This window comes from Melospiza melodia, chromosome 5 (assembly GCF_035770615.1).
Source record: "Melospiza melodia melodia isolate bMelMel2 chromosome 5, bMelMel2.pri, whole genome shotgun sequence".
Taxonomy (NCBI): domain Eukaryota; kingdom Metazoa; phylum Chordata; class Aves; order Passeriformes; family Passerellidae; genus Melospiza; species Melospiza melodia.
The window spans coordinates 71152540-71180113 of record NC_086198.1 but is presented as its reverse complement, the minus strand read 5'-3'; the positions used below and the strand labels follow the sequence as shown (position 1 = coordinate 71180113).

Here is a 27574-nt window from a genome sequence, read left to right as displayed (position 1 = left end):
ATGATCTCTGAACAGTGATGTTCACCATTTCATAACTGTGTACAGTGGTATTTTATAAACTGGTAAATAGTATCTGATCTATAAAATATGTAACTCAAAAATGTGCAAAAAGGTGCAAATATCATGGCATTTGATTAATACCAAATACCAGATTTTTTTTATGCAGTTCTGGATTACAGATTACAGTGATGCTACAATCAGAATTATGGAGATATGTGCTTCTAAATCAAGGTAACAACCTACAAAACACTTATACACCTGCATGAAATTTCATAGTTATTTTACTTAAATAAAGCAAAAGTCGAAAGATCATACCTATACCTTTTTTTCTTTGGTGGTCACTGTTTGATATAAAACACTCAAATCCAGGATACCTTAATTTATATCTACCAGGATGACTTAATTTATATCTTTAGAATGGCTTCTATAAACACTTATGTTCCCCCCTTGATGTTGCTTATAAAAGATTTTCTTTTAGATAGGCAAGGGCTGCCACTTGTCTCCTTTCATCTACTTAATGAGAAATAGCCAGAATGAAGGGGAACAAAGAACCTCATTTCTAGATGAAGAAAGCTGGAGACAATGGTTAGCATTTGTGTAGAGACCAGAGCATTCTCAGAATCGCTAGAGAATGAGAGAACATGAGCTAAAAATCTCAGGAATAAAGATTCAGGCTGGTGAGAGTTTCTAAGTGTGAGACTTTCAGAGGGGCTGCTGAGCCAGGAGCACACATTACACCAGGGACTCTAAAGCACTCAGAGAAAAGGAGGGAGGTGAAGCAATGGGTACCCCTTTTACCAGCCCCATCCTGTGCTCCAGAAACACAGCAGACAGCAGGATCTCCTCGTCCCTCTTGGAGCTGTAGCATACACTTTCTTCTGAGTTTCTAAGACAACAAGGTTATATTGCTAATTACTTCTAGACATCAAGCTACGTCTTCAAGTTCAAAAACAGCTCTCCTGCCTGTTTTTTAGTTTAGTGACCTGTTGAAGTTGTAATATCTTTCAAGATTTCACGCCAAACAAATAAATACTTTTTCATTAAATGCTTTCAGAAGGCTCCTTTACTTCTCTTAGTTTTCTGTTTTCCCTTTTGGTTTGAATATGCCATAATTGCTTTGCTCAGAAACTTGGTGTGGATTTTAAATTAGCGCTTTTAATTATTATCCTTTCTGCCAAAAAGGAAAATTGAAACAGTGTTTGTTGACTGAAACCATACATACTGGAAGACAGTGTGCAGTTTGAGGTACATCAGTTTAAGATGATATTTAGAAACTGGAAAGGATCACACAAATGGCTTTCAGATTTTAGAGGGGCCTCTGGCACTGACTCTTAAGGAGGGGTTGAGGGTACTGAACTTGGTTATTCTTGTGAAGAGGAAGCTGAAGGGCAATTCAGCAGCAACCTGCAACTACTCGAAGAGGAGTTAAAACATGACTGAAACAAATTTTTCTCAATAGTGCTGCGTTGGAATCCATAAAGTTAGAGGGTTTTTAGGAAATGGTTAAAAAAAGTATATAGGCCTCAGACTGAAGTTCTGTTAGCATTGCAGATACAGCAGAAAAGTTTCCCAAGCAAGCAGAAAAGTTTCCCAAGCAGTAGAGCATACGTGACAAATAACAACAGGCCTCTGTAGAATTGGCTTTAGGATGGCAACAAGGTTATTTAATGCGTATCTTTAGAAGGTTAGCATGAATAGAGCTCTGTTCTTTGTCTCTTATGAACCAGTTTTTGTTTTAACTACCATTACATGTGTTTTATAAGACTGGATAGAATGCTTGTCAATATGTGTTTTTCTATGTATGACTGGCTGAAATCTAGACTGAGATGGTTTTATGTCTTTCTGTATTAACCCACTCTCTTCGGACATTTTGTGTGGATCAGCGAGCTGTTAACATCATGTCTCCATCGTATGTCTTGAGACTGATGTGCTGGAAATAAAAGCAAAAAGGCTCTTCACTGGTCTGATTTGTCCAGGGTTGTCCATATTTGGACATTTTGCCGCGGCAAGTGGGTTCTTTTTTTAAGACGTGGGTTCCTGACACAGTTGGACTTACATCTACCCTTTAACCCGATAGTGCTGCATGGTAAAACATGGGGAAACGGCCTTGACCTACAGCTTTGGAGACTCAGGGCACACAAAAAGGAAATCCTTTTTCATTAGGAAGGTGAAGCAGCCCTGGAACAGAGAGCCCCACCCATCAAAGTTTTCAAGACTTGGCTAAACAGAGCAGTGGTTGAACTGATCCCATCTGGCAATAGGGATCAGTGCTTCAAGTGGGAGAAGGATTAGATGCTCTCCAGATGCCTGTTACAGTGAGGATTTTATGATTCTTTTGCACAGCACAAACACACTCTAGTGACCAGAGCCTATGATGAAGAGCTAAATCTTAAAGAAGGCCAACAGTTGCTAGATCAGACTTTCACACACCAGAGCATATTCAATATTACAGAACATTCGCTGAATCACTGAATCACAGAAATAATTAGGTTGGGAAAAGCTCCAAGATCATCAAGTCAGTCTTGCTCCTTCACAGAAAGATGTCTGCTAGATCTAATGACCGTCACAGGGCACATAAAATTCTAACATAATTCCTTTGATCCAAAAGTTTCCTTTAATCTAAGTCAATTCAAAATATTTAACAACCTATAAAATCAGTTACTTGTAAAATCAGGCAAAACATTTCAATTTGCAGTAGCACATTACTCAAGTAGGAATTTCCAACTTAAATTTTACTAATTTTTCAATTTTAACTTAAAAATTAGAATATTCCTTTAAAGAATTTAATTTCAAGCTAACGTTTCTCTTATGTGTGTTTAAGAGAGAAATTTTTAGAATTAAGAGAGAAAAAGAGAACCTGGTCTGTGTTCTACATTAAAAATGGGGAAAGTGGGGAAAAGTAATGTTTCATTAGATAAACTGTAAAATGGAAATATTTAATAAAAAGTTCTCAGAGCATTCTAGTCTGCTACCTGCTGATCACTGTGCACAACAGTCAAAGTTGACAGTAAAAAATAACCATTATGACTTGCATACTAAATTATAACGAAAAAGCAGAACACAAACTAGAAGGCAGGGACTAATTTTAGGTTATGAAGCTCATCATTCTGTTTGTAACATATCTGGGATACTTCTGTTCAGCAATGTTTTCAATACCTTATTCTCCCTTTTCCATTTGGAAGAAGTTGTTCAAATTCATTAAACTGCAAGTTTAGGATAAAGTATAATCCATAAACTGGATTACTTCTTGCTTTCAGGTAACAGTGACACATGTCAGTTTACTTTCTGTAATTCCATTCTTGTAGGCCTCATGTGAGAGCAGGTTTGAGAAAGGAAGCCTCGATTTAGGTCAGAAGGCAATGGATCACTCACATATGGGCACTCATTTAAAGCAAATTAGGCCTCTTTCAGAGCTGGAACAGCATCTGTTTCCTGTCTGTACGTATTGGTTTAAATCTTAGTCTTGACCAGAATTCTCTAAAGCCAAGCTGTGCCACAGAATATGGAGTAAAATATCAAAACCTTGATTGTAAGAGTAATAAAATCAAAGATATCTGAATTTTTAAAGTGAAAACATACTGAAACATAGAAAATAGAAATTAAAAGTATTCACTGCATTGATAGAAAAAGAAAAAAAAAGTATGATTAAATTATTCTTGAAATTTTTTGGTAGAAAGTTGATAATCACTGTGATATTTTCAGGTTTCAAAATCCCTCCGTCTTATATCCTAGCTGATAAACTAGTCAAGTCTAAAAAAATGAGTTAACTCATAGTGCAAAAAAATTACTTGCTTGCTTTATCTCTGCATGCTGGTTTTGGCTGGGATAGAGTTAATTTTCTTCAAGCTAGGATGAGGTTGTGTTTCAGATTTGTGCTGAAAACAGTGTTGATAACAGAGGCCTGACTTTGCAGCACTCTGTTCTCTGACTCTGTAAATTACAGGTTTCATAAAGTATCATTCTGTAGCTAAACCTGAAAAAAGATGCTTCAGTTGGAAGCATCTGAAGTTAAAGCTTCAAATACAATCCTAATTTTCTTAGCTGGAAGTATTAATTCAACTTAAAATTTAATGTTAAGTCCTTCATTTAAAGTCAATTAGCCTTTAATTTTAAAAATTGGATTAATTTCAGAGAAAAATGTTGACTTAAAACAAAATTCTAGTTGTTTAATTTCAAAAATTTGAAACAAACAATTTGATTTTTCAACCTTTTTTCCCCCATAATGAAAGTATTCACTGAATTTGAACAAAATTCACTTCTTTCTTCAACATCATCCTTTACAGAATGATTATTCACTAAGAAATCTTCCCATAGTGTAATTTATGCTTGCTTTATTTCAAATTATGTAACATATTTATTCTTTTATTAGAATTTCTTCTTCTCTCATCTCTAACAGAACTTGAGAGCAACATTCTCATAGGCATTTTTACATTTTTGAGCTTACTTTTTACATCTGAAGCTTACACTGACATCATTTCACGAGCTAAGATCACCTTTGGAAGGACACCTGTGTGTTTAATGATACAGGGTCTATATGCAGAGGGCACCCTTCATTAGGATGCTTGGTAGGAGTCGAGGAGAGGGTGTGGAGGTCAAATAAGACTTTCCTGAATTACACAGCAGGAAGAGCCAACCTGAAGGAAGACCTGTTTGCCTGAAAGCTTGCCTGATAAAAGATGCTGTGCTTCTTGCAGTCCTTGCCCTTCTCAAAGTCTTTAGTCACCTCACTAAATTATAGAATAGGCTGCTCAGAGTCCCATCCAAGCTGACCTTGAATATTTCCAGGAATGGGGTGTCAACCATTCCTCTGGGTAACCTGTTCCAGTGTTTCACCATCCTCATTGTGAAACATTTATTCCTTATGACTAGTCTAAATCTACACTATTTTAGTTTCAATATATAAGTCAAAAAAACCCAAAACCACTTCAGCTTGCAGATATCAGAATAAATTTTCACTGCAGAGAGATTTATATCTGTTTAGTGTTAAAAGGAGTAAATCTGAATCTAGAAGCTCCTGTATAAAAAATGAAAGAAAAAAGGGGGCAGTAGGTTTAAAATGTACAAGTTACAGCATAAAACAGTTTGAAAACGGATTTGTGACCAATCATTAGAATAAGAACATTTCCTGGTTTGGTAGCATTCCTGTATTTTTCTGTTAACCAATCACAGAATGGTTGGGCTTGGAAGGGACCTCTGCAGGTCAGGTATGGCCACCTATGGCCAACTACCCAGAAAAACATTCAGACAGCTCCAAGGCTGTTTGAGATAATAAAATTATGAGTAAGAATCATTTTACTTTTAAAAAAAAGAAAATACCCAATCATGCAACTAGAAAGTGTTATATGAGGGCACTGACCATATGTTTAATGACTGTTTGAAGAAACTGTCACGATTTGTCAGGAATCATAAGGCTGGAATTTCTTCAAAAACAGCCTTATCCAAATAATTATATTTTAAACTACATATGTACATGAAAGATGAGACATAATCTATCAGATATTAGTCTAGCACAACTTTAATACACTGAATAAAGTCTACATATTTTAACATTGGTCTATTATTGCTCCAATTTACTAGAACAGTCTTCCACATCTACCACAGCTCTATTTTCAGTAAAATTCTGTAATGAGTTATTAGTTGCCATTCTTAAAAAATTAAATGAAATGTAAAAATTTCCTATCTTTCTACATCATCTACAGGATTAACAGAACACTGTGACCATGGAAAATATGAATAAATTTAAGGCAGGTTAAGAGCATGTTACATTCTGTTGAATGGATCTAGAAATCTAGATTGAATGAATGAGTACAAATACTTCCTCTTTGGCAAGGAATTTGTTTCACTAAATGTCATGCCTATTCTTGGAGAAAATGAAGTTTCATTCAGAAGTTCAAATTTATTACATGAGTATTACAGGATTCTGGGGTTTGTTTTTGTTATGTTCTTTGAGCAAATAAAACATTAGCTGCGCTTCCATTATTCCTCTTGCAGAAATCATTATAGAGTAATTAAAAAAACAAATTAGATCATGTGAAAACAAGAGTTTGTTTGCCCAGCAGCTTGACTGCTAAGTTGTCCAATATTCAAGATCTTTATGCCAAAGACATTGAGTGAAAAGTACCAGAAAAGACAGAAAGCCAGGCAGCAACAACAAACTTGCCCACCCCTTTCATAAATACATGCACAGCAGATGCCACAGCAGAGGAAAGAAGGAAAAGGAGCTGCTGGTTTCAGTGGACCACCAGTGACACTGCCTCCAAGAAAAGGAGCAGCAGGCACAGGAAGAGATAACAGGAGATTTTTAAAAACAAGTAATTTGGTAGACAGCTGCAATTTTACACTGATACTAGACCAGAGCATGCCGGTGAAGTAAAATCTCCCCGTACTCTGCTGAGCACAAACTCTTGAAGTTTGTTGTATTTGCTCTATCATCCTAGTGCAGCCAAGAAAGACAAATTATTCCACTATATTTTCACAGAATGATAGGAACAACTCCACTACTGCCTTTATCAAATTTCAGAGCTGAGCAGACCATGCTTTTATGATTGCCATTTCATCAACAAATAATGTGGACTTCCAAGTACATGAAAAGTGGTTTTTTTTCAACTGAACATCATGACAAAATACATTCTACCAACATTCTTCCAGCATTCTGAACCTATGCAGTACACCCATCCTCAGCAGCACAGCCTCTAGAACACAACAGGACAGATGTGAGACTGAATGCTGTTCTGTTCTCTACCTGTGTTAACAGAAAAACCCATTGCCAGAGACTGCATTTAAATTCACTGTAATGAAATCTGGGCCTCAGTCAGAAGTTTCTGAATAAACTTCTATGTCCTGACATAAAGCATAAAGAGGCAGTCAGATTAGGCGGCATGATAGTCCCATCTGGTTGTAAACTTTGAAACCTAAGACTTGAGCATTCCCAGTAAGCTCTTGGCATTACACACAAACAAATTTAACATCTTTTGTACTAGAGAAAAACGTAAGAACTGCTAAGATTACATGTTGCACAGCTTGAGCACCAGCCATCAATAGTCCAAAGCCTTTCAGACAATGCTTAGAACTTGTGGCTTTGTGGGATGTTGCATCATGCATCACACAACACACTCCACGAGTGGTGCTATGAAAAACTGGAAAACCACATCGTCTGTGGAATTATAACTGGCAAACAGCCAGCAAAATTGCTTGCATTTTGTGAAATGGGCAGAATAGAATGAACTTTTCCTGTTGCTTCAGACTGAAGGTTTGTATGTTCCAAACAGACACTGCTATTCTGTAAAATGCATTACCACTATCCATTAAATTAACCTAACTTTAACCACTATCACGTCATTATCTTCATTTGTTTTTTTCAGATTAATTTAGCCTAAAATATTAAAATCTGCTATTTTTAAATAACTAAAATATCCAAAAGCTGTTAGAAAGACATTGCCTTTATATTTTAAACATTACCACCCTATATAGTAATTGGGAGTTTTTATTTGGCAAAGCACTAGATAGTTATTAAAAATAGTTTGCAGAGCTTTACAGAAAATATAAATTCCAAAAGCTATCATTCATTGTAATTCCTGGTCTAAGGCATTAATAAGTCTTTAATTTGATATCTCACTCATAATATGCATTATTTTTCTGTAAAAATAAACAAAAGCGCTATTAAAGCAAAATCAAGAGTTGCTGTAAATAATTATTAAGTAAGTAATTAACAGCCACAAAACTGGGTGGTTCTGCAGTGTGCTCTAATGTGGACAGAATTTGTACATTCACAGCTTTAATTTTCTGAAGGAGTAAAATGAAGCTGTTCCCATTAGGAATACTTGCAGAAAAGCACTGCATAAAACATTTCCTATTTATTTATTAATTTTTTTAATGTAAAAGGAGATGTTTTATCATTACTTGAGTTCTGTGCAATATACAGTCTAATTTACCTGCACCCTCAATGGTGAGCATAAAGAGCTTGTTAAAAACACCAATATTGTCAACCTCACATTCAGCCATTCTTGCTGTAAGTCAATTAAATAATTTATACAGGATGTAAATGCTAAGAGATGAAGTTCATAGCTTCAGATCAGATTACACAGTGGCATGAAACTTCAATTATAGAGTCTTCCATTTTACCATATAGAAAACATTAGCCTCTGTGACATTTTCACTGAATCCTTATGCAATGTTAACAAAATAATTAAACAGCTGCATTGCTCATATTACTCCTTTTGGAAATAAAGAGTATTTAAGAACTGGAGTATATAAGAACTGATTTTGGAAATCAGTTCTAGTAATGCATAATAACTTTTGTTTTCCTTACGGCTTTTCAAAGCTAATTTACTGTATTTTTGGCAGTGCCACTCCACAAAAACTAGAAGAATAGCTAAGAAAATCAGGACTCAGGTTAATGACAAAATGAGGCATTAAGAAAGGAAAGACAAACACTGATCTGGTTTTCTGAAGTACTGCAAGAAAGAATTAGAAATTAGTAGTGGAGTCAAACTGAAGTTGTAGACTTCAGAACTGAATTGACTTCAGAATTTCCTACTGCCTTGACACAATTTCCTGTCCCTACCAAGAATATCTTTTAGAAAAATTAATTTTTAGAATATATCACCTTGTTAGAAAATTCAGTTTTGAGATTTAAGAATCATTTTTGTCTCTTATGTTTCTTAAAAGCGCAGGATTGATGACACCTGTTAGCAAGCATCAGTGACGAAGCAGGAAGGTGCAGGTTTCCACCCACGCTGATTTCAGCCTAGACACACCCTTGAAAAATGGAGGGAATCAGAGGTGTTGTGATAGTTCAATACATTTTCATTTTCCCAGCAGCAAGCATCATGGAAAAGAGAAGCAAATTTTATGTTAGGACCAATGGCAAGGTGAACATGAGTCAGCAGTGCCCACACAGCCAGGAGGGACAACCCTGTCCTGGGGAGCATCAGGGACAGCATCACCAGCCAGGCAAGGGAGAGGATTGTCCTGCTCTGCTCTGCTCTGCACTGGGGTGGCCTCACCTTGAATATTGTGGGAAGTTCTGGGTGCCACAATCTGAGACATTAAACTACTAGAGAGCATCCAAAAGATGGCCAGGAGGATGGTGAAGGGACAGGAAGGGAAGCTGTATGAGGAGTGTCTGCGGTACTTGGTTACCTCTGGAGGGTAAGCAGAGGCGCAGACACTGATCTCTTCAATCTGGTGACCAGTGACAGGACTCAAGGGGATGGTATGAAACATCAGGGAGAAGTTTGGGTTAGGTAACAGGGAAAGGTTTTTCCTCCAGAGATGGCTGGGCACTGGAACAGGCTCTTCAGGGAGGTGGTCACAGCACCATGCCTGTCTGACTTCAAGAAGGATATGCACAGTGCTCTCAGGCACAGGGTGTGTTTGTTGGAGTGTCCTGTGTAGGGCCAGGAGTTGGACTCAATGACACTGATGGGTCCCTTCCAACTCAGTATATTCTATCACTCTACAAAGCTTTATTAGGATGCTATATAAAGCTAAAGCAAAAAGATAATGCAAATATTATTTAGATACACTAAACTAGACAGAGGAGTATAAAATTGTGTGTTATAATGGCAGGCAGTCCAGTTTCAGGTGGTCTTCAATTCGGGGCATCTGTTAGAATGGATGCCAAGTATCCCTGCAGTGCAAGACAATACAGAGTACATGAAGTGTACTTAACTAACCCAGGGTCTTTATCCTTCTTTGAAAAAGGTACAAAGAATGTCAGTTTGTGTAGTGGAGAAAAGCTAACAGAAAAGACACCTCTTAATTCACACTGGCAAAAGACAGCCTTATATACCATCAGATTTGCCTCTTCCCAGTAAGAGACAGCTGTGAATATCAGAGCAGCTGAACTTGTTTTTTATCCAACAGTTATATTTTGCATCGATTACTCCACAATTTAGTGTGCATGCAGTAAGACACTTAAAAGCTATTTCTTTTTCTGAGTTCCACACAGAAACCCTCTCTTTAACGATTTGTTGTCCAGAGATGCCCAAGTTAAATACATCCACTTGTCTAACCTACAGTATTTATTGCAGAAAGCAAATAAATGAAGATGATTTTTCTTGTATTTCCTAAGTCTGCTTTAATTCTTTAGGAAGAAACAGAGTATTACATTCTGAGCCTCCGCAGTAACTGTTAGTGCATGTACTGAGCCTTGGCAAAACACCATTATCTCTTCAAAACACTCTTAATAACAATCATGCAATGTTTATAAAGTTGTAAAGGTGAAAGTGCCTAGATTTTAGTGAAATTCTGCCACAGTTCACAAAATTTCGTTACCTCTTTTCTCTGTGAACCATTTCCACACTAGGTCTAACATTGCAGTGAACAATGATAGTTCACATCTAACACCAGCACTCCAACTGTCCTAAGAAATCATCAAAGCTACAAACTACTGACCTTACCCTAAACCCATCTGATTGCAGGCCAGTTGGCTTAAGTTTTCTTGCCAGTCATCAGCACAAACATGGTTATCAGCAGCTGACCTGTGAACAGTCAGGAGCATCAAGGAATTCCTGGTTTTAGACAGTGTAACTGGAAAGAAAAAAGGAAGAAAACTTCAAGTAGTTTTATAGATGGAAAACTGAAAACATGCAACTGCATTCAAGATTCTTCCAAGTTGCTGGCACTTTTTCCTAGCTTTACATGCTGAATAGCTATGCAACTTAACACCAAGGCAAGTGTGGTTATCTGAACCTTGTTAGGAGTGAACAGCATGAGACACTGAACAGCAAAGGCATCGAGAGTGTAAGAATAAACCCAAATACTTCTAATTCACCAGCACAGATTCACATGGGTTGCTGATAGCCTTAATTTTTATAGCCTTAATCTAGTTAGATAATCTAGATAGAAAGACCATCACCATTTCTTCTCTCTTAATCTGTATAAAAAAATTCAGGAACTGCTTTTATCACAAGCAAAAAAGATTCTCATAAGGTCCTTCCAAATCTCAACGACTTCTTAATCTCTCCTCTATCCACAATACTTTCCAGATTACAGACATCATTTACACATTTTCTTGCTCTATCACTTTTCTTGTATCTTTGCACTGTGACACTTCACACTGAGCTTTTGCTTTCTCTTCTGCCTGCTTCCTTGCATGCTTTCCCAACCTCACCCCAGTCTTCTCTTGGCTAACAGAGGGAGCCCCTCTCCACCACTGTACTCTGAATTAAATCACCAGTGATTGCTACCATCACCCAAACACCACTTTGAGAAGAAACTTACCACAGTCCCATTCATCTGAGCTGTCAGTGCAGTCTGCCTGCCCATCACACCAGAGTTCACGGGGCACACACTCATGGTTGGCACATTCAAGTTCACTCTTGTCACAAAATGCTGCAAAGACAAAAACATGCTTCCTCCTGAGAAAGACATGATTGAAGTGAAATTCACATTGACATGGAAAATTGAGGAGAGTCAAGGTAGACACAGATCAGACTTATGGAAAAGGAAGTGAAGCAGATTTGCAAGAAAATTCAGCATGGATACCACTGATGCAGAAAGTGGTTGCTGCCATGCAGTGACTTAGGGCATTGCAATTCAGAGGGAAGGAAGAGCATCTATAAATGCAAGATCTGGGATTACTTAGTATCATTTGTGATCTTGTAATATGAAACCTGTCTTAACCTCTCAGAAGCTGTAAGAGAAAATACTGTTCTGTGCTTTTTAGCCGACTGATCCAAATTTGTTTAGTTCTTCATGGTTTTTGAAAAAAATATTTTACCACAATGAGTATCTATTTCCTCTCATCCACAGCAATTATATATTAATTTTTGAATTCTCCTTTGCTTTTGAAAATTTTGTATTTATTTTTATCTCCACTTTAGAGGTAGAGAACTGCTGTACTGATAGACATGTTCCAGTTCACAGCTGGTATCCTTACATATGGATTTCCAAACTCTGTTCAGTACGGGAACTACAATAGCTTACATTTACAAATGACTTCTCCTCCAACAACCTCCCTTCCAAAAGGCAGGCATGTAGAAGCACAGTAACTTCCTCACTAACATATTTCCAGCTTCTATAAACCCCATCATTAGGGAATTCTGAGACCTGGGGGAGGGCAGAGGGGGAGAAAATGCATGGAAGGGAGCTGCATTCAGTTGTGCCCATGTTTGGCTGATGTACAGCATTTATACTGCCAATTTATACAATCCAAGCACTTATTTGCAACACCAGTACAAAAAGTGCACTCCACGTTGAAAACCATACAGATAGAGCAGGCAGTGCTGCTGTCTTTCTACCTCTGGAATAAAGCATGCAAAACCAGAAAAAGCGCTTTAACTCCACCTTCCAGAGAGAGCATAATTCAAAAACTGGAACCCCTCAGCTGGGAAAACTTTGCTTCCATTTTAGACTATTCAAGCCCCAAATCAAAAGCAGAGAGGAAATATACTCCGATAATTATGAACTAGATTAACCTTAGCCCTTCGGTAATCTTTTCTCTGTCATGTGTGATCACAAGTAAATCACTTTAATACCACATCCACTCTTTAGATTACAGCACAGAGCTTGGAAATTAAGTGGTATAATCTTTACAATGAAAGCAGATTAAGAAATGTTTTGTGAGCTTCAGCTTCCCAAAGAGAAACAAAGTTTGATCTAGCAATACACACACAGGCTGCTCTTCATTTTGGCAAACATACCCATAGGCTTCACTTAGGACACAAAATGCTCCTACCAACAGAACTCCAGAGACTCAGGAGCAACTTCTTTTAAATCACAAAACTATATCCAAACATCCCAGCAAAAATGACAAAATACCAGGTTTCCTCAGAGAATGAAAAATTTCAGTTTTCAGCCAACTTTGCCAACCAATGATCCCTCCTTTGTTGTGCAGACCTTCTCCCAGTATGTCTTTTCTGCTTCCTTGTGTTGGCAGCATGCCCACACACCAGTTTTCTCAAAAGAAGAGAATTCAGAAAGTGGAGCTAACCTCCCAGGGCACTCACTCCCAGCTCAGTATGCAGGGTGGGAGCCTGCAAAGCAGCTGCTGTGTGCAGATATTCCACCACTTCCCATCCCATTCTCGGATGGAAACAGAGGAAAGAGAACTGAGGGCAGCCCCCAGAGGGGAGCAGGGTGCAGGCTGCTCTCTGCCAGCACTCAGAACAGACTTGCACTGTGCACATGGACTGTGCGCCCATGCCACTCGTGCACCCTCCTAAGCTCTGTATCTTGATGCTGTCACAGATTGGATTGCAGAAGGAACCTGTGGAGCCAAGCAGGGAGACAGAACCTAAGAAATGTCAATCAGGAAAGAAACTAAATAAGGCATTGTTTACAATAAAACGTAAGACATTTACCAAAAAACAGGTAAGTAGAAATCAAGGAAAAAAATGAGCAGTAGGCAGATATGAGCAATGTCTGTATGGAATGAAGTTAAAGAACCTGGGAAAAGAAGTCAAAAATCTACAAGGAAAAAAAGAACAACTCTACAAAGGCACAAGAACAAGGAGGGAGAAAGAGAAAAGAAAAAAAAGAAAAAGAGTACAAGAGTGACCAAACAGACAGCAAGGATCTCAGGATGTGAACAACAAAGAACAGAAGATGAGGAAAGAGGGAAATTGGTGCCACAGACAAACTGAAAGGGGAACTGAGGGAATGACTAAGTCTTTCTGCTATAGAAAGCATAAAGTCTTTTTACTTTGACTGATTTTGCACCTCAACATCCCAAAAATGTGATCAGCTTTTAAGGGAGTAACAAACTGCATGAGTCCTTACAGCAATTCTTTTCATCCATCATGTCAGGGCAGTCTGGGAAACCATCACAGATCATAGTGTGTTTGATGCACACCTTCTTCAAAGGACACTCCCAAAGACCCCTTTCTCTACAACCTGGAGGCAGAGAAGCACATTTCTGAAATATTTGTATACAATATTGAATCAAATGCTTTCTTCCTTAAAAGTCCTGAAACACACAAAATATTTTCACTTGCAATATAAATTTTAGAAGGTACCAAGAATAGTTACTAATGAAGAAATGGAAATAAGACTGGCACAGTGCACACTTGATAAATGGATCTAAATATTGTAACACTTCAAAATACTTCAGTGCTTTTGAAATAATAATTGTATTATGAGTGTCTATATCTATAATGGTTTGGGCATTAGCTCAATTAGCTCAAAACCCATACACCACTATTATTGAAATACATTTGCTAGTAATATAAGAACTTTTATAATTCTCAAGTCCATAGAAATTCCTCAGTCTTTCAAAAGCATATCCTATAAAAGCATGGAATCTCTATGAAACACTGTAGAAATACATGCTTTTTTTCTGGCAGTGCTGATGCAGAATTTAACACAGAATCAGAATGAAGGGTAGAAAGAGAAGTAATACAAAACTAGGTCAAAGTGCTTTGACAGAAAAATTCCTGTTGGTCAGCTAGAGGAAATTAAGAATAGGCCAAGGTACATTTTAGAAAATAGTTTTCTCTTGTTTTATTCCACTTTTTATTTCCATCAGCTAAAAAAATATTTTATTGTGATATCAGTTTAAATACTTTGACATACTAATGTCCTGCATGACTGACACTCTGGTTTTATAGGAAGCCATAAAAATGACATATTGTCCTGACTAAGCCAGATTATTTGATTGCCTTGTTTGGCCTGCTCTATAGATGATACTTTTCATTTTAATCTAAGGGCAAACTCAATTGATAGCCCTGATGTTCACACATACAAATAATTCAGGCATAAATTTAAAAACAGTATTAAAAGCAGCACCTCTCTTTGCCTGGACCTGCAACTGTGAAAGCAGTAAGTTATAAGCAAATATATTGTTTCCAAGAAATTTTAATTCTGAAGTACATATTTTACAAATATGAACCACGGAATCCCTACTGGATTAATGGAAAAACCTGTTCAGGTTTTACCTGTACCTGGATGTGTGGGGCGCTTGATTTTGTTTAGATTTGAAAAAACATGTAAATAAAGGTTAAAGCCCAGAGAAATAACCAGCCTTAACCTTTGAAACTAATTCCTCACGATCAAATAACTTTCTTGGGTACCACCACTTTCCAGGTCTCCTTCTTGACAATATTTCTGATAACTTTTGATGAAAAATTAATTGAAACAAAAAAAAAAATCTGTACTCTTATATAGAACCAGGAATTCAATTTTAGGATCTTGTTATGAATACGAAATAAAAAAAGCTTAAACTCCCCATAATTTATGAACCTAGCAAATTTTTAGCAGCGTTCACAATTCATTTAATACACGTTTCCTTTTCTCTTCATCACGCATTACAGTGTTACACTGTGAAGCGTACCAGGACTCTCCAAAACTAATCACATAGACAAATACAGAGACATTTCCCTATGAAAAATTCACTAGTTACTAAATTCAGTGTTCAAGTACACTGTTTTGTTGGTAGAGATCACCTACCACCATTTGCAGTATTTATATTTCCTCTCTAATTATTTTTGTGACATGCATTTTTAATTCAATGAAAGGGAAGTGAAAACAGAGCTAGGAAAACTTGTCTATATGTAAATTAACCCCATCTCAAAAATATATTTTGACAAGAGATATGGTTTCATATATGATCTTGCCTTCCTTCTTCTTCATAATATGAATGAAGTTACAAATTGTTGTCCATATATACATTTCCCACCCAATTATCATTAAATCATTAACATCAAGACCACCACATTTTTCTCTCACCTAAAATACTACAGGTCAAAACCCAGATTGCAGAAAATAGTGAGACAGTATTGGCCATGAATGTTATATCCTCAATTTCTTTAGTAGGTGTAGGATCCTGTTCTGCTCCCTGCCAGAGGCATTGCTCAGCAGCAGCAATTTAACACATTCAATTACAACCAACTATAATATTTAATACCACAAAATCTCGTGACACTTTTCATAATAATATTTTTTGAAATTACCTTCCCTGCACTTTATTGCACTCAGAAGTCTCACTTCCAGTAACCCCAGTCAAATTTTCTCCCCAAATCCCAGTGTGGATGGCACTAAAGTCTGAGGATTTCCATGCAATTGTGTGGCTGAGATGTCCTCTCACACAGCCCATGAGAAAGCACGGCAGGGATTGCTGACAGAAGGAGACAGTGGCTGCTGAATCCAGCTCTGCTCTGCATGGGGAGAGTACGCCTCTTTGGAGGGTTCTAACTTATATTTTTTGGCCAGAGTAGTCTAAGCATAAGAAAGCTGCAGCTAGTCTTTTTCAGCCTCTTCCTGCCTGCACTGTAAAGCTGTTCCACATAGATCATTTAAAGCACTTCAAATACAAGGGTTTCAAATTAAACAGTCTGTCTTTTTTTAATGTTAGAAAACCAATTTAAAAGGATAAAGCCAAGAAAATTTGAGCTATCCATTTACAGATGGAAAGATCATCAAGTTTTGATTTTGTCTTGCACACATGGAATATGAATAAGTTAGAAACAGCTACTCCTGGAGCTCTACAAGGACTTTTTGTTTTTCAGTAACAGTATTAGCCCTGGTCAATGTAATGTCACCCTGACAGCAGTAATTTGCTAGCTGATACAGTCTTCCATATTTATAGAAACTGATAAGAATTCTGCTGATTGCTTGTGACACTCTGTCTAGACTTTAGAGAGATCCACTCGAGAAACAAATGTTACATATTAGAACAATATTTCATATGTTAATGTCTAGTAGAACAAAATTATCCTAAAAGACACATAACAATTCGTTTTCTAAGGAGTTCAAAATTGGTGTCAACAAAAAAATATTTGGCAAGGAGGACAATTGAGACAATTGATTCAAAGTAAAGAGATGTCAAACTCTGAAAGAATCACCGTGACCATCAGCTCTGACTTTCCTTTATAACACAAACAAGAGAATGACCTAATATTAAATCATATTTCAGCGAGCATAACCTTTTTTTTTATCCCTTTCTTTCTTTTTTACAGGGGTGGGGAGAGGGAAAGAAATAAAGAAAGAGGAGAGAGAATACAAGAATGATCTGGAGACTCCCAGAGACTGAGAATACATCACTTATTGGGGGTAAATGAACCCTTGGCTACTGCAAACATTAAAACAATCTGCTTTTTAAACAGAAGCATTTTATAAAGCTGCTAAGATTGAACTTTAGCCTAGCTTTAGCTTTCTGGTGTTGGATTTTATTTTACTGTCTCTGAGTAGAAATTCTCTTATTGCCACAGTTTTGTTGTTCACATAAACTCTGCTTCCCACTTAACCCTTTCTCAGTTTAAAGAAAATACACAGGTTGTACAAACTTAATCCTACTCTGCTGCAATGTTTTCCAATCCTTTGCTCATAAGCACACCTCTTCTCTAAATCCTTAGTGATGTATGATTATTCTCTTTGCCCCTAGGGATGCCAGGCCTGCATGCAGACCTCCATGAAGGCTTCAGCTTAGTCAATTAATAAATATTTAGAACTCCTTTCTCCTTCTGAAACTGTCCTGCCAGCAGGTAAAAGGATATGTAATGACCAAGAGATTTCTTGATTCTTTCAGGCTCAATACATCCCCCTTAAGTTAAAAGTCAAAAGCATCTATACTGAAAGTAAACTCAGAAACATACTGGGGAATAAACTCCAAGGGTTTATGCTTGTACTTGTAACTTGACCAATCTGAAAAAACATGCAGAATCCACTTCAGCAACACAATACATCATAATGGTATCTTTTGTCTATACATCCTAATGAGAACATTATCATGTATAAATTTAAAACTGCATTTACAGATTCAAGACTTAATCTGCCAGGGAGTTACATTTTAGCTCAGTAAAGCCTTCAGCAATATGAAAATAACTAAATCTGCAGAAATTTTTTAACTTGATTCTTTAAGGAATACTCAAAACATCACAGAGTACGGTTGTCAGAATCTGAACGATCAGGTACCACAAATAGTATTCATGTTGATTAAGAAGGATCCTTGCTATATAGTATTTTTACTGATACTGTAAATATACTTTTAGACACACAAAAAGGGGGGGGGGTCTCCTTCTCTGAACTCTTGTGCTACAATTCAAATAACTGAACGAAAGCTGAAGCTCATTCTCCAGAGCGGCAGCTGCCCTCCATTGCAGCTGACAGCGCGTCCTTACCACAGCTGTCCTCGTCGCTGTCGTCCTCGCAGTCAGCCTGCCCGTCGCACCTCCGCGCCGCCAGCACGCACCGCCCCGAGCGGCACTTGAAGTGACTGGGGGAGCACTCTGCCAAGGACAACCAACAGGGACAAACAGCACTCCCTGAGACAAAGCTTCATCACGCCATGGGCCCTCACTCGTCACCCAGGCTCTTTAAGAAGGGTAAATAACACAGACAGAAAGCTTATGAGACTGGAATTATGTGTCAGGTGAGACTCTTCACAATTGCACCAGGAACGTGGTGGAGCAACATTTTCCAGAGCTCTCCCTTCCATGCTGCTCTCTGTCAAATGTCATTGCTTTGCCAAATCACTGGCATGCAATGTTTAGACCATGGGTATGAATTTCCTAGCTACTCTTCTCACCATTGTGGTGGTGGTGTATTATGCATTGAAATAAGTATAAAAAAATTCCCAGGATTTAAAAAAAAAAAAAAAAGAAAAAGAGATTGACAATTATGTGTCTATTTCAACTAATGAAAACTGGGTATAACTTTCCATTAATTAACCCTTTCACTACTTCTGCCTGATCTCACAGTACCACTTTGGGACGAAGGAGTGGAACAGAGTTAGCAGATCTTTAAGGAACTCTTTCATTGAGTGCTAGCAATTCCCTGGAGCAAGAAATCAAGCAAAGAATTCTGCCAAGAGACTAGCATGGCTGAGTAGAGGAACTCAGTTTGGAATAATTTCCACAGTTTAAATATTAAAATTAAAGGGGACATATAAAAAAACCAAAGACCAGTGACTTTGGGAACCCATTTAAATCTCTTATTTGCTGTAATTTGCTGTAGGAGGTACCTTCCACATCTTCATCTGGTGTTAGACAGGTTTGGTTATCTGAGTTCTCATCTGGAAACTGAGTGCAGTCTGTATCCTCTGGCCACTGCAGACCTACAATCCCAAGCACAGCCTCACAGCGCTCCTTAGACTGTACACATAATGTCCTGAGGAGACAAAGCAGAATTGTACCAAATAACTGAATGGCTCAGAAATTCACAGATACTAGAAGTTAATAATCCTAGCTGAAGTTAAACATGAAGATCAAAAAAATCAGACAAACAGATGTTTTAATATGAAAAAAATACATATATCAAAGAATGCTATGATTGAAACGTAAGTTACTGTTGCGCATTTATGTTATAAATAGGTTAATAACCAAATATAACTGCTCACAAATATGCTCTCCTCTGTAAGAGATGGCAGAGAACAATTTTTAAGAAGCACTAACTGCTCTCCTTCAGAGAAAAAAAACCAAACACATTTTGTATGAGTGAAATGCTACCTCTTCTGATTACGCTATCTCAGAAACCACAGGGCTTCAGAAGGTCAAAATATTTAAGCCTGCAAACAAAAGAGAGAAGAACTCCCCGGTAATTCAATAAAATTAAAATTTTGAGAAAAGCAAAGCTCAGACCAGCCCAGTCTTGAGGCTGTTGTCAGTTACAGCAACATAACACTTTCTTACATCTTCATCTGCTGTTAGACAAGTTTGGTTGGTCAGTCAGGAAAAGGCACGAATAAAGTCCTTCTGCAGCATTTTTTTAACCTTAAAAAAGATGGGAATCACTACAAAATTTGTTCAATCCACTGAGATTAAAAATCATCCACGGTTTCTCTCAAAATACCCACTGGCAAAGGCTTCAAAATTACAAAGGTAAAAAGGCATAATAAAAAAATCCCCTAATGTTTGAAACATTTAGCCACTACTTTTGTCTGGGATCCTACTAGGTTGAAAAATATTCAATCAAAGGATTCCCCCCTTTTTTTAAAATTGCTTTAATGTAATTTTAATTTGTCTTTATGTATTTTGATTATTTACACATCTTTCTTCTAGAGACAGTCCATTCAGGGAAGGCATCTCGTTCCACTCATCTTCCTTTGACCTTTTAATGAATTGAATTTTTTTATTTTCTTCACAGTGCCCTGGGTGAAAAACTGAAGAGTCCTGGCAAACAGGGCTGCATCTGGTTGCTGACTGCTCACCTGCACTGCTCCTCTGGGTTCAGCTGCAGGGCCTGTCCTGTTCTGTACACCTATCAATGGTCTGGATGCAGCAGTTTAGTGCACCATCAGCAAGCTTGCTGATTATACAATACCAAGAGATGGTGTTGACTCTGAAGGGACAAGAGGCCTTTGCACTGGGTAATCATCAAGGACATGAAATTTAACAAGAACAAATGCCTGATCCTGTACCTAGGGTCGGGTAGCACTAGGCACAAATTGGAGAGCAGCCCTCCAAAGAGGGACCTCCAACGCTGACCTGAGCATCCTGGTCAGCAACAGCCTTTTCCTATAGAATTCCAAAGCAAAATTTTTGGCATTTTCAATGAAAGCATAAAACTGGGAAAAACTACTATGACAGACAGTCAAAAATTAAATGAAACATGGTTTAGCATAGTACCTGCAAGGTGGGATCCGCTGATTTGTATGGGGGTCACATTTTGGTACTAAGATTGTGCAGGCAAAAAACATCAGGTACTTGTAGCAGTTGGTCTGAACCAAAGCTGGGAAAAGGGAAGACTCCCAGCTGATAGAGGCTTCTTTCTGTGTCCTGTGGCCCAGGTAGTTTGGGTAATAAGTATAGTTGTAAGGCAAGTTCATACAAAGTTCCAGAGTAATTGGTTCACACTGACCTTTCACAGAGAGAAAACAAACAGAACCACAAATGGTGTGAGATTAAATTAAATACAGAAGTAATTCCATACTTATTTAAGTAACTCCTTACTTATTTAAAATTTATCAGTCAGGGGATATCCTCTCAGGTTTGAGAAATTACAAGTTCCAGAGCTAGAGATCTTACAAGCCTATTCTTAACAGTAAAGGTGGCTTTGAACCCTGCTTACCTCATAACCCATTAAGATACTTTTATTTCCTTACTAACAGTCATTATCTTTCTGAGCAACATCTTAACGTTAAGGTGGTACAATAAACCATCCTTAAACCAGCACAGAGTGTACTGTACACAACACACTGGTGTACCTACTATGCTACCATGACACACCTCAAACTGACAGGGCAGTTGCCAAAATTAGGAAGACAAAAATCATCAGATACTTTGGGTTAGAAAGGATCTCGGGAGGTCTCTACTCCAATGCCCTGATCAAAGCAGGTCAGCTCTGAGGACTGATCAGCTTTCTCAAGGCTTTAGACAGTCAGGTCATAAAAAGTCTCACTAGTGACAGAGACTGCACAGTTTCTCTGTGTAGAAAACAGAAGCCAGGATTTGCTTTTAATTTTTTTCATTGCTTACCAAGATCTGAAGGAGGAGACAATTAGGTTATGTATTGCACAAGCACTGAGCAAGAGACAGTCTACATGCTAGTAATTTAACTTGGGTAAGACATAACTAGTAACAAATTAGAATGATAAGCAAAGACAGATGCAACAGCTGCAAGTCCATATGATCATATATACATTAGAGCTACATACAAAAATCTTCCAACTTTTGGGAGTTTATCACAGCAAATTTTGAATTAGCCAAGTATTTTGGATTTCTAAAATTTGTATAGCTTTTCTACTTCTTCTCACACTGGTATTCAGAAATATTTATTTTTCAATTTTCCACCATAACAGAAAACTACAGACAGAATTTTGTTTCAATTCAGATTGAAATTTAACTTTTTATTTAGCAATGAGATGATTGTGAAATTATTTAAACTTATTTACTCTGGATATATTGAGAAAGTCTTCCACAAAAATGTATATATTCAAGAGTAAAAGAATGGATAAATTTGTCTATTCTGGGATCAAATATACCTTAATAGATTAATATTCTCTGTTAGCCAGTTGCTAGCATCAGTTACTAGCACAGTGTGACAATTGTGTCATCCCATAGCTGTATCTTTGAGAGAAGGTGGAAGAAGATCCAACAGCCAATTATTCAGCTAACCAGCAGAACTGGGCATTCTTTATTGGTCTGGCATTTGGTGTTATAACTTTTTTTACTATGTACTCCTAATCTGATCATCACAAAGCTCATGTTACATCCAGCTTTTCCTCACTGCTAAATCCTAGCATACTACCAATACTGAACTGTTTCTGTTGTCTCAAACCATTCAGTCACATCTTTGGGGTACATGAGGTTTAATGACTTTAACAATTCTCCCCACATTACCTCCATTTCCTTTCCTTCATGATGAACTATCCCTTGTCCTTCCACACTTTTGCCTGAGATGCCCAGATCAGTTTGGGCTCATCTTTTGATTTTGGCCAGTAAATATCTTTCTTTCATGTGTACAGAACTCTACACATTCATCAATATTTCAGGATGACCACAAAAGTACATGCAATATTCTAAGTGCTTGTGTAACATAACAGTATTCAAGATTAAAGGGTTGAAATGTACTTATACCATTCTCTTTTATTATACTTAGTATTTATACAGGTTTAAGTGAATTCTGGAAGAAAATCTGGTCTACTGAAATGCTGCTGGAGGACAGAGCTCTTTACATGCTTTCAATATGATTATAATTTTCATGTTGTGTTTAGAAAGATTACGTTATGTTGCATGCAAAAGTGTCACTGTAGGTTTGAAAATAATAACATTGACTCTCACACGCAATTCCTGATAATCCAGAGAGGAATAAACAGAACATATGGTCCACGTGTTCTGGTTCATTTTAAGTAACCCAAATGTTAGTCTTTCCTTCTTAGTCTGTCCTACAGCTTAAGAGGTCCTGCTACTCCCTTACCTACAATACATTTCACAGAAGAGAAAATTAAAATACCTCAATGTCAAATGCTATCAGTCCTAGTACATCAATAATCAAGAGCTTTGATGACATATTTTCTTCAATATTGCCCTTGTCAGAGCTTAGTCATTAGACATCTACATTAGCTAGAAAACTGAAGTATTACTTACTGTGTTCTACCCTCCATCCTCATTATAAACTGGAACACCCTAAAAGAGTAACAGTATGAAGCACATGCCCTACTTACTGCAGTTTGCCTGGCTGTTCCTCATTTCACAGGGAGAGACTCCACAGGGATCAGGGCAGGAGGAGCACCTCTGGTCTCCCTCCTGACAGAGGGTTTGATCTGAGGGAAGTAGAAAAGTACTTTTCAAATTATTTACCAGACTAATAAAAATGACTGGAGCATAATGAGAGAGTACAGTGTTTACATAAAAATTAAGTATTTCCTTTACATATTTCAGTAAGTACCCAACACCATTGCAAGTGCAGTAAGGAAGAAAAGTGTGCAACACTGTTCAGTTCTCACTTCCCTTACCCCTCTGTTCAATATAAAAAATTATATCCCAGTTTCTGAATGAGAGGCTTGGATTTCTGAAAGACATTTACCATGCAGAATATGAGAAGTCCTGCAAATCACATTTCAAAAAGAACAATAGGCCCTAGCTGAAAGAGATCACTGTCTGGGAATTGTTCTTCAATACCATTTAGTTGATCTGCTTCTCATTTTATGATTGTTTTGGTTGACAATAAAAGACATCCTAAAGAAAGATCAGAGATGAACACTAAATGTCCTCCTTTGACTGGTTAAAAAACAAACAACAACAGAAAGAAATCCAAAAACGTTATGGTCCTAATAACGGACTTCAGAATAAATAAAACCAACACTTCATCAAAAGTTTCTGAACTACTTGAGTCATTACTTTATCTGACAAATCCCTGGTCTTCTCTCTCTCATAGTTGTGCTAGCTCCTTTCCAAACCATTAAATTCTCTCTTCCATGTGCAAAAGGAGTCTTTTAGTTCACTATTCTGTAAGGAGAGACTAAATAGATGGTGCTCATCATCTCATCCTGTTTAAAATAGCTTATTGCCCTGACTGCTTAGTATTTGTATTGCACTACTGCCCATGAACACTAATCATGCATCCCTCCATTGGACATACAGAAGGTGCTGAAGAATGATCTAGTTTCAATAGCCTTGACAACAACCTTGTCTAATTGATATAGTTGTATCTACCATATTATAAAGTAGATTTACTTCCATTCATACATGTTATATATTGAAGCAACAGAGGTAATTTCTTTGCTATAGAGATTGACAATCTTATTTAACAGCTGCATCTGACTGCAAAATGGAACTTGAAAGGCAGGAAAAGCCTTTTGACTTCTAGAGCTATTCCAAATATTTATATTAAAATTGTTTTTAAAGTTTGCTCCAACTCCTTCCTATACTTTAAAAATCCCTGCGCTATAAGGTAGATTCTTTTGATCCTAGCACAAATAATGCTGAATTTCTACAAACACACACACGGTACACTGTCTTTTGAAGAGATCACAGAAACAGTTGTGCATACATCTGTGTTAGATGTCTATTGTCACAAAGTGAATGAGAGCAGTACTCATAGACAGATATCTTACATTTCCTTAAGGCATGCAGTGAAGGAGACCACTTTTCTCTTCCAGATAGAGATGAAGCAACAGTCACTTGTAATATCTGAATGTATACACTGCTACTAGGACACAAGATCCTTTTATAGGCAAGGGGAAGTCACTACACCCTGACCTCAAACTTCCATGCTGATTTCTCATATTTACTGTGTTTGTAACAAAACCAGTACTCCAGACTCCATTAGGTCTAACTCCACTGACTCTGACAGACGTCCAAAATTTTAAAATTTTATTTGTAGAGCAGAAAAGTCTTTGTAATAAGTGAATGTCCTACTACATTTTTTTGCAGTTGCTGGAAACAACAAAATATTAAGAAATTTACTATTGTAAATTACAAACAAGAATTCTGCCTTGCTTTTGCATGGACTTTGCAAGGAAATAAAGATGACTGAAATCTAAATTCTGCCAACACATTCCCATGCAAATTAGGATGGATGGGATATGGTTGCCTAAAGAAAGAATTTTTCTCTACACAATACTGCAAAATACTGGATAGAACTTTTGCACATTGAAGAATTAATAACAAAAATTAGGAAAATGTTTGTATTTAAAAGCTCTGCAGTTTAGTGGCAAGGCAGAAATCATGTAGTGATAATTATCACCCCATACTACTGCTTGAATATTTTAACCTATACCTATTCATCATACCAAAAAAAGATTTTTAACCATTGCTTCAACATCAAAAGGGAAAAAATTTTGAGAACAAAATACATCACTGGCTTCTAGCCTATATCATGTAAGACAAAGGAAGGATAAAAGAATTCATAGGATAAGACTGAGACTGGACATCAAAAAAGAAGAATAAAAGGTGAACATTTTGTGAAAGTGCACAGTCAGAACTGAGGAGAAAAACTTGTTTCTGGGTTTTAAGATTGCCACAGTCACAACTAGAAGATACTTCATGCAAGACCTTTATGTTATGTCAACATTAAAAGTGAAGAAAAATTTCAGCTTCAGCTTCTCTGGTATTTTTTGGAATGAAAGTACTTAAATTGGAGTAGGAAGATCCCAAGAACTTTCTGTGAAAAGAAGGGATTGAGTAACATGCTTATGAAAGGATTTCTTTTAGACTGGTTTCCTAAAGAAACAAGGCTTATATAATCACACTGTGTGTCTATTTTATGATAACAGGTCTTTTCTACTCTAATAACTATTAAATAGCCTGTCCTATCAGCACTACACTTGCCAACACTAGCTTTCTGCATAAGATCAACTATTTAAATTTATTTAAAATAATTAATTTTAAATTAATTTTTAAAAGACAATAATAATTCTTGCATTAAAGGAAGGCTGCAATCTGAACCTATACCTTACCAGGAATAAGAGAATTACATGTGAAAAATACCTTCAAATTTTGAAATCATCATAACAACATTGCTTTCTGAGTGTCTTTGGAAAACCATGTTCTGGGGCTCCAGCCATTCCTTAGTTTCCTCTTCTCTCATAGAGTCCATAATAAGATAGTAATCAAGTAGCCTTGAGAACTCATGTTCTCATAAATTTTCCCTTAGTCAGACTAAATCTTTAGTTTACTCATGAAAACATTCTTTCTCTGATTCCCAACTTCTGATAAAGAAAAGGATTTTAATGAGAAAATTCCTCCTCAAATGACACCAGTTCCTGTAACAGTAGATTCTCATTGCTCCAAACAATGTATTTCAAGGGACAGCTAATTATATCAGATAACTAAATACTGTGCTAAATATCACCCCCACTTCTTCACTTTTTAAAATAATTTTAAGTACTAAAATAAGTCTGCTTACAAATGCCTGTGTGAAAGCACACACCAAGCAGCCTTAGCAAGAGTTATTTGAAGGGTAAAGAAAGTAATTTGTCAGACAGCTTTAGCTAAAGGCACTGTGAAACATAGCAGTCAATGGTAGGGTTAGTGAGGAGAGTAAAATGAGGCATATCCTTACTTTCACTGCAGTTTTCTTCATCACTTCCATCTTTACAATCATTATCTCCATCACACTGGAATGCACTAGGAATGCACTGCCCATTTCTGCACTCCACCAGACCCTGACTGTGACATGCTAGAGAGACAAAAAATATTAAAAAGACAATATTCTGAGCTCAGTGACAAAAATACTAAAAAGACAATCAATGAGCTCAGTGAAGCTCTGCACTATATCTGAACATCACACTGAAGTTATTTTAGGAGGAGCTGATAACAGTGCTTAGCACTGGAGATCAGGAGGCATTTCTCATTATGTGTCAGCTAATTTTCCAATAGCTGCACTGATCTTTACCTGCAGAGACTGACACTATAAATGTCAGGCATTAGCAACAGCCTGAGAAGAAATCTTAGCTTCCCCAAGGAAAAAAATGTACACAATTTTTACTCATATAGTGGGAACATTACAATTAACAAAAAGCTAATTCTGTAATTAACAAGAAGCTCTAACACAAAGCAATGCTCTACTTCTTAACAAAGGCAAGAAATATTTAGTTTGCTGTTGCTGTCTACTGAAAACAGACATTTCTCAAGTGTGAACTTCTGAAATAAAATAAGTTTATAGTTTTGCCTTCTTTTCTTTTTTTTAGTTTTTTTTTTAGTTTTCAAAGAAAGAAAAAATAATTTAGAGATTAAGAGAACTTACAGCAATTGATCTCATCTGATTTGTCTATACAGTCATGGTCACCATCACATACCCAATCAGCTGTTATACATCTCCCCTCTCCACACTGGTGATGTGTCACTGGATTGCAATCTACATAAAATGCAAATTTGAAGAAAGAAAAAGGATGCTAAGCTACTATTTGTATATTTTATATTACTGATCCATTGTTCTATGCTTATTAGCTAATCTTATTAATGACGCTTTTTGCATTAATAAATTATATTAAGAAATTTTTTCTATCTGCAGACTTTTATTATTAATTGTATTGCCTGTATAGTGATGCGCTCATTCCTTCTCCCAGCTGCACAGCTGTGACTATTTGTAAATAAACAAGTTTCTAAGATTTGTTAAGCCCATTAGAAGATCTGGCACACCATCTCAGGGAATGGTTTCAGTTAACCAACATTTTCAGTAACCATCAGAGAAAATAATTTCCTTCATTTATCTTTTTACTAAGACATTCAAAAAATATTTCTCAAGTTCAGAA

The 27574-nt window shown here is 37.0% G+C and overlaps 1 protein-coding gene across 2 annotated transcripts in view; it reads right to left on the bottom strand.

Moving 5' to 3' along the window:
• The window catches only part of CORIN (corin, serine peptidase), a 117547-nt gene that overhangs the window by 15058 nt on the left and 74915 nt on the right, over positions 1 to 27574 (bottom strand). The window contains exons 8-16 of one of the 2 annotated variants that reach the window (XM_063157338.1): positions 27067 to 27177; positions 26383 to 26499; positions 23042 to 23140; positions 20505 to 20736; positions 18902 to 19047; positions 18060 to 18167; positions 13726 to 13839; positions 11227 to 11337; positions 10404 to 10533 (exon numbers count right to left, since the gene is read on the bottom strand). In XM_063157338.1, the coding sequence (XP_063013408.1) occupies positions 10404 to 10533; positions 11227 to 11337; positions 13726 to 13839; positions 18060 to 18167; positions 18902 to 19047; positions 20505 to 20736; positions 23042 to 23140; positions 26383 to 26499; positions 27067 to 27177 (1168 nt within the window). The remainder of the gene's footprint in view (positions 1 to 10403; positions 10534 to 11226; positions 11338 to 13725; positions 13840 to 18059; positions 18168 to 18901; positions 19048 to 20504; positions 20737 to 23041; positions 23141 to 26382; positions 26500 to 27066; positions 27178 to 27574) is intronic. The other variant, XM_063157339.1, reaches the window with a different exon arrangement.